General features: G+C 41.3%; 1 protein-coding gene across 1 annotated transcript; it reads left to right on the top strand.

Annotated features, from left to right (window-relative positions):
- The first annotated feature begins 1,681 nt into the window (after window positions 1-1,681).
- Window positions 1,682-8,173, top strand: LOC117293053 (endonuclease V-like). Its single transcript, XM_033775267.1, has 3 exons — window positions 1,682-1,744; window positions 5,548-5,676; window positions 7,845-8,173. Exons 1-3 carry the CDS (start codon window positions 1,742-1,744, stop codon window positions 8,079-8,081), a joined length of 369 nt encoding a protein of 122 aa, XP_033631158.1. The 5' UTR covers window positions 1,682-1,741; the 3' UTR covers window positions 8,082-8,173.
- The last annotated feature ends 308 nt before the right edge of the window (window positions 8,174-8,481 follow it).

Here is an 8,481-nt window from a genome sequence, read left to right as displayed (position 1 = left end):
TCTGCGGGGTTCTTGGCTAAGATTCAGTCCGATTCTTTAGAACCCCCAGACACCTTTGTCCCCGACCTTAAAGCCTTTTTTGGCGGTCGTGGTCGACAGACTTTGGTGCCCTGTACGGGCATTAGGTGGTATGTCGACCGCACAAAGTCAATCAGAACCGGCCACAAACGACTGTTTGTGTCCACGGTTCCACCATTCCGACCGTTGTCTCGCGATACGATCGCATGTTGGATAGTCACAGCTATTCGTTTGGTGCCCTGTACGGGCATTAGGTGGTATGTCGACCGCACAAAGTCAATCAGAACCGGCCACAAACGACTGTTTGTGTCCACGGTTCCACCATTCCGACCGGCGTCTCGCGATACGATCGCATGTTGTATAGTCACAGCTATTCGTTTGGTGCTGGGCGGGGGCCTGCGGCCGTTAGTCCGGTTCATGCCCGCGAGATGCGGGGGTGTATTCCTCATGGATTTTCTTTAAAAAAAAATGAAGGATATCACAAGGGCGGCTTCCTGGAAGAACCCTTACATGTTCTCCGACTGCTACCTGAAGGACGGTCTGCAGGTGGATGGAAGAGCAGGTTGAGCCGTGTTGCAGGCGGCCAGCCGAGCTGTGAAGCCTGAAGAAGCTCCACCTCGTTAGGGATCACGCTTGTATGTGATTTTCCCATATAATAGAGGGCTAACATTACAATAAGTTCTGTTCACCCATGGAGACGAAACCTCCATTCATTCGGGCATGGACCTTAATCGGGCCTAGGGTCCGCGAGGCGTTCTCTGAACTTTGGAGCGCACCTGGGTCCTACGCCCCTAAAGACATGCAGTAGCACCGCGTATACCCACCGCCTTTCCTCCGTGTGAGTCTATGCAAATTAGTAATTCGACTCTACTGGTAGGTAGAGTGAAGTAGACTCCCCCTCCCCACAGAAGTGTGGATGGGGTCTACGAACGAATACTTACCGGTAGAGTTTCCCTCCCTCCTTCCCCACATACTCGGTTCTTGGGTGCTTACATTTTTGTAGGGCTCATAGAAAAGAGGACGACTTGGTCAGTGGGTCCCCCAGCCGACGCAGCCGACTGAGGCTGCGGGGGCCGGTTGAAGGGCGAGCCCAGCGACGGAGTGTCACCGGCGCAGCCCTCCGACTGTCCCGGGGGAATGGACGTAACCCCAGTTCCAATAGTCAAAGCCCTCCCCAAGTTCCATTGAACTACTCATTTATAACGATCTTTATCTAAAACACTTCAACTAAACAACAACTCTACTATCTTCAATCTCAGTCTTTATTTTAAATCTCAGCAATAAAGGTAAGGTGTTTTTATTTCATTTTAAAAACGGTAAACTGTTGGACACAGAATTATTTACGTCCTCACCCAACTGTGGCTAAGACAATGTAAGAGAAAAGAGGAAGACTTTGTGGCAAGCATGTCATGGGGCATTGTGGGTAGGACGGTGGAGGGCGCTATTGTGTGTAAAGTCTTAGCAATATTGCCTGGCGGCATAGGGAATATGCAAATTAGTAATTCGACTCTACCGGTAAGTATTCGTTCGTAGACCCCATCCACACTTCTGTGGGGGGGATTTTGTCAGTTCTGAGAGAAAAAAGCTTGAGGCTTTAATTATTTTGCATATTTTGATGTTGCTTGTCTTTCTATTTTGTTTGGTTGAAACTCTGCAGGTTGCTGAACTCTCATGTGACGGAGACACATTCCCATTGATTACCACCTCAGGAAGAACCCTCGGAATGGTAATTTTCTCCTTGATATTCTAAATTTTCACTCTCCTCTCGCAGTATTCTTCTTTTCTGCTGGAGATTACCCCAAAGCAACTTCCGCACGAGACCAAATTGTGGATTTTGTTCACACTTGAACTATTGTTCACACCTGAGCTTTTCTAACCCTTGTAAATTCCCATGACATTCTTATATTTAGCTAGTAGGTACCTCAGCTTACACTGAAAAATCTGAGGTGTTAAAATTGACACCTTGGGTAATGTCTGGTAAAGACACAAACAAAATCACAATTTACATTATAAGGTGTTAAAATGACACTAAACTCTGGCAACACAATTACTTTGGTGTTATTTTGACCTTTTTTCTTGGGTATCTATATGTGACAACACCCTTTTTACTACTGAGCCCAGGAAATAAAACCCCAAGAAATGTCACTTTGGGAACGCTAGGTGGCAGCAGACTTATCAGATAAATCCATTGTTTACAGTAGTATGGGCATGTTCAGAACTACGTTAACAATGGCAATTTACATGGTAAGTCTGCTGCCACCTAGCGCCCCAAAGTCTCCCATTCCTGGGGAATGTTAACTTGTAACACCACTCCATGGTTATTTTATACCAAATGCAATGGGAAGAAACTATGAAAAAAATTGAACTTTCTGGTTCAATCATGTGTAAATCTCTTTAGTGGGAGTGTTGGCTCTGAAAAGAGCCGGTGTGGTCTCAACGTTTTGAACAGTGTGACTCTGAAGGCGAGCAGAGTTTAAGACAAGCAGAGTATACTACAGTTTCTTCCTGTTTGTCCGTTCCGTGCAAGGCTTAAAAAAAATACTTACTAAATGCACTGTCCTGATGGGGAAAAATCTCACTTGAACCCTTTTCCCCAGCAGGTGTAGCTATTCTGCAGAAATCTCTAATTATCTGAAGTTTGTCTGTACCTAGACTTGTGGACAAGTCTTTAATGATCTGCCGCGGTGAGATAGTCGAGTTGTGGCGGTGCTCTCGTGAGATCACTGCTCTCGCGCGGACTGCTGGTTTCCGACTTCTACTCCTCGTTAAATGGGAGCGTAGTCGTGAGAGCAGTAGTTACGCGGAACCAGCAGTCTCACGAGAATACCGCGGGAATTGTGGGGAGATTCGGAATAGAGTCGGAACACTGTCACGGCGACAGACATTTAACGACGTGTACCAGAGATCAATTTATAAATTATGCAAAGAAAGATCACCCACTTGCCCCCGGAGTTTCCAAGGAAAGTCGTTTAGTGTGTAGAGGGTGAGACAAAGCAGGGGTTTTAGCGAACCGCTGAGTGTTAATGTTTCCCTGGGAAAATTTCATCAGGTGTGAACGAGCATTGGGGTGATTGTTGGGGTTAAAAATTTCCCAGGTAAACCATCCAAACATCTTCGCAGTGGATTTCATTATAGTTGGATTGCAAGCACAAAAGCTGAACTGCAAACTCATGTAAGAAAAATATGCGCCGAGAGAAAAAGTTGGCCATGCATTAAACCACTTCAAATGTCCACTTTCCCTTTCACTACTGGAGACATCTTGAATGGTGGAAGTCATGAAGTGGTTGTTCCGAGACAGGTCATGTTTTTATAACAGGCTGCATTTAGATAATATAATTTAGTCAGGGATAAAGAATGTTATTGTTGGCTTTACTCTAGCACCAAAGGTTGACTTACAAGCATGTGTACTCTGTGCTTTTAGGATCTCGCAAACTGACCGTTCAACACCGGGCACGCACGGTTGGCAGTGACTAAGACCTTTTCGCTCGTGGGTTCAACTCACACCCGTTTAGATGTTGTCCCGCACACTCGGGAAGTACTGAGTACATAGTTTAAGGGACAGAGTATACAGTGTTTATCGCATTGGTGTATTAGGGTATGTTCAGAGTGGGGTTAAACTAGTCCTTAATCCGAGCACCGCGGGTGTCCAAAAGATAAACATGACTTAGTCCAAAATTGGCTTGCGTTCACACAGTGAGTTTATTCTGGTCAAGCGGACTAAACTAGCCCACGATGTTGATTATTGGGTCATGCATCGGCGAACCTTACCATTGCTGGTTCCGGTTTGTTACATTGTCCATGCGTTTTCCACAGGGTTTCGATCCGCTATCGTCTCTACAAACCTCATGCGTCATCATGTATTCCATCTTTAAAGACGGCAAAATCACTTCATATCCTTGCTTGGCCCTAGCACAAACGCAATTCTATTGTGCCCGCTGAAGTTTCCGTTCCGCACTGCCCTCGATGAACGAAACATTTACACGTTGTTGTTGAAAGCTTCAAATTATTTTCGAGTGTGAACTTTTGTAAATATATCACAACTTAGTCATTGAGAAGTCATAGCCTACACACATTCTCATGTTACGTTAAAAATTGTTTTTCAATTCAACATTAGTCTGGTACTCGTATAACTGTTACGTAAAGTTGAACGATTTCCCTTGTATAGCAGAGCAAAATGCTACACAAACAGACAGATTTACCCAAACCACAAAGTGTCCGTTGTATTGTGTCCTCACAATGGCTTATCCAGTGGAAATATTGTGCATGTATTTGTCTATCTTTTTTAATCGGACTGCAAATTGGGCGTGGCGCACTGAGGAGTGATCTATCATCTACAGATCATGAGTAAACTCATAGAGTGTTTGCCAATAGACAACTGCCTCAAACCAGAAAGCTTGAATCGATATTAATCTTTGGTCTGGTTAAAGTAAAGGTGTTTGGTTTGAGTTTGTTTACACAAGGGTTATAGATGTAACCATCCAATCCTCATTCCCTGAAAAGACTTGCAACCAACTGATGACATTTCAAGCAGGGTTGTCGTGTCCGAGTGGATAAGAACACCGAACTCAAGCTCTGGTGCTTTTGTTCAGCAGAGTGTGGGTTCGAATCCCGGTCATGACACTTGTGTCCCCGAGCAAGACACTTAACTATAATTGCTTCTCTCCACCCAGGGGTAAATGGGTACCTGTGAGGGCAGAGATGGTTCTTGTGATTGATTTAGCCTAGTAGCGCATATTAATGTGGCACAGGCTGCATTCACCAGGGAGCTGAGATGGTTTAAGGGGTGATTTAAGGCCCAGTGACCAGGGGTAATAATGTGAGGCACTTTGGGACGCCCTCTGGTAGTGAAAAGTGCTTTATTAAAACTGGCTATTATTATTATTATAAGCAGGTCTGAGGTTTGTAATTTTTTTCCTAATATCAGGATTTGTCATTAGTTAACTTGCCATCACAAAGACAATACTCAGCTCTTGATATGACTCAAGTCAAATTTCATAAAGCTGTTGTTCTTGAAGGTTTTTTTTTCCTGGAATTGTTTTTATAATAGAGCAAATGTAAAGATCACTCTATGCTCTTAGGCAAATTTATTCCACCACTGATGTCGATGTAACATACTGGTATATAACTCAAAGCTTGTATTATTGCCAAAGCCTCCTAAAAAGGTTTGGAGAATTGTTGTGTGATTATAAACAGTTTTAAATTAAACCAGCTTTTCGCTTAATGGTTTGAGTTGTTATGAAATACGAGGAAAAACAATTGTCCACCTTTTCTTGGCTGTTGTTTTTAAATCTAATTTCCATTCCATTTCATCCAGCTTGCTCATCAGAAGCCCTAAGCCGGTGTTATTTACCCTGTCAGATTCCTGAATGAGCGATGCCAGATCCACATGTACTTCAGGAAAAAGAGAGATCGTTCCCGATACTGGCTCAAGTCTAAAACTCACGCTGATGTGGCAGACTTTATCTTGATTGAATTCACCTCCGATTCTAATTACCAGATTTGGCATCTTGCCTCTGTACTAATTCCCAGGCCTTACGGGGAAGCGAGAAGTCCAGCAACCCAATCTTCGTCTCTGTTGGCCACAAAGTATCTCTAGTGACGGCGGTGCGACTCGCCAGGCGATGCTGTAGGTATAGAGTTGCTGAGCCCGTAAGACAGGTAAGAGCCAAGCTTTAAGCGGCTACAGCTAAGACTTGATCACCATGTCAACGTTTGTTGAAACATGGCCTTCACCTTAGCAACAGCCACATCCATCAATTCACACATAAGATAAGTTAAGATAAGACCATTATTATCCCACACTGGTGAAATTGTCATGGCCTCATCCTTATGAAATAGTAGCAGCCAGTAGCAAGTCATATTGTGATTATTATTATCTGAAAACAAATCTTGAATGAACAATAAATGGACATTTTAAAGAAAGAAATCATGCGAGCCCGACTCATGATTTACACGGTGAGGTCCTTTGTGGAATGAGAAATTAAGAAATGCCTGTGCCACCACAACAGTATCGAAGCTGTTTGCTCTCCCTGTTTTGCAGAAAGTTCCCTGAAAATAAACCAATCTTTCCATGTTCTGATGAACAAAATTGAAATTCTCCATGATTAGGGACTTTTTGTCCCTTTTACTCTGAATATATTCTAAATATCTCCCTGGTTGTTGGACAAAATATCCCTGATGCAAGATATTGTCAGCTCTGCTGAGAGTGCCTTCAAGTTGAAGCAATGAAATTCAGACAAGTTGCATTCCTTATTCCACCAGTGACGTCACTTCATGACCAAGGCTAGTCTTTCTGTGGGCGTTCCTAAAGAGTTTTTAGAATAGTAACCTGTAAATGTTCAGTTTGTTCATTATTAGGGGGAATAAAACTTTGTTTTTGTAAACTGCTTACAGGTGAAAATGACCGATGGTTCATAAATGGAAAAGAATGTTCATGGCCTCATGTTTCAATCCCGGTAGAGTCTCAGTGGATGAGAAATAAGCCTTTGAGAAAGACTGTGCTGGGGGTCTAAATGTGAGACTATAAATAATCAAACTTTGACATGTCATAGGGACAGTGCACGAAGGCACTCTTGCTTCATGGTACTACTTAATTTGTTCAAATATTAATGGGCTGGAACAATCCCAGAAACAGATTTATAAAAGTTAGAGAAGTCAATGTGGCTTTTTATTATTGAATACATCACGATAAAAATCTAGTTTGACACAAATCTGGAAGTATACTACAACTCCCAAAGAAATGTCATAAATATGAGGTAGTACAGTTAACTCCCATAAAGCTTGTAATCTTGGGATTGCACAATGAGAGTGACTGACATTCAAGCAGATCTCTCTCCAATCTCAGTATAGCAAATCCCATACATCCGCCGTGTGCGTCATTGCACTTCTGAAGATAATCTCTGTTTGGTCAAGGAGGGGACTTGGCCGAATATTTAAAGAAATACAACTTGCAAATGAGCGCAGTGCCTTGATTGATATCTGGATATACATCCCCTTGATAGATCGATATTTTTAACTTCTAAGCAAGTGTGAACTCTCATGTGACTATCAAATGCCTAACATTTACAGAGATCCACCAATACCCTTGAAGGCTCTGGACACATTTGGTAATTTTCAAAGACCAAGGCCCAACTTCATAGAACTGATTGGGCACAACGAGTAGCTAAGCACAATAAAATCATGCTTACCAGAATATTTTTAAGTTCTAAGCAAGTGTGAACTCTCATGTGATTATCAAATGCCTAACATTTACAGAGATCCACCAATACCCTTAAAGGCTCTGGACACATTTGGTAATTTTCAAAGACCAGGGCCCAACTTCATTGAGCTGCTTGGGAACAACGAGTAGCTAAGCACACTAAAATCATGCTTACCAGAATAAGTTTACCTGCCAAACTACAAAGTCACATATATACAATTTGGTATTGTATGAAATTGGTCCCAGTATTTTCTCTTGGTGTTTCCCATTATATGCATTCAATAACAGTGAACATTTTTGCAAGAATTTGCAAGAATGAACGGAAAAACACCCTTGTTGTATTACTTTGTGTGCTTTTAGACGGAAAAATAAAAGGCTTCAGCTGAAGTCTTTTAATATTTGAATGAGAAATTATCTCAAATCTATGTTTCTTCAGATGGAGGCGTTTCTCACAATGTTTTTTAAATCAACAGCTCTCCATTGCTCATTGCCAAGTAAGTTTTTATGCTTTCAATTAGTTTGATTACTTACCAATAGTGTCCAGTGCCTTTAATTGGCCAATCCATGAATGCTGCCTGCCTTTGTAAACAATGTGATTCTAATTTATTCTACAAACTTGTCTCAACAGGCAGATATCCTATCTCGGGACTTCCTGCGTGAAAAGTTTCCAGAAAGTTATGACGCTGCTGCGTGTAAGCAGCCCAAGAGGCGGACCATCAAAGATTCCGACCATCTGGAGAGATATCAACAATATGCAAATGAGAGGAAAATGGAAAGAGGTAAGAGGGATGTGGCATCAAGTTTCTTTGATGACCAATCAGATGAGGAGTCAAGTTTTGATTCTTTGTTTGAGCCAATGAAATAGCGGATGTAGCTATACAGTAATTTATGATGGATTGAATATTTGTATGACCAATAAATTTTTTTAAGGAAGATTTACTTACATATTTTAAACTAAGGTATGGATTTTTACAATTAATTTATTAAGTAATTTGTTTTAAAAAAAATTTTTTTATTGCTTTGAAAGACATACATTTATTTCTCAAGTGAAAGTGAATTAGTTCATAAAAATATATACATAAATTATTTGATTTTATTTATTTATTTGTATTAACTGTTTGTTTATTATTGTCGTTATTTTAATTTTATTCATTTTGATTTACTGTTTATTTAATTTGTTTAGTTAATTATTGATTTGTTTGTTTGTTTATTCAATTGATGATTTGTTTATTTTGTAAATTTTGTTTTAAGTATTTTGTTTTACA

This window comes from Asterias rubens, chromosome 7 (genome assembly GCF_902459465.1).
Source record: "Asterias rubens chromosome 7, eAstRub1.3, whole genome shotgun sequence".
NCBI lineage: Eukaryota > Metazoa > Echinodermata > Asteroidea > Forcipulatida > Asteriidae > Asterias > Asterias rubens.
Note: the sequence above shows the minus strand (reverse complement) of the source record. Positions and strands in the feature narration are given on the sequence as shown.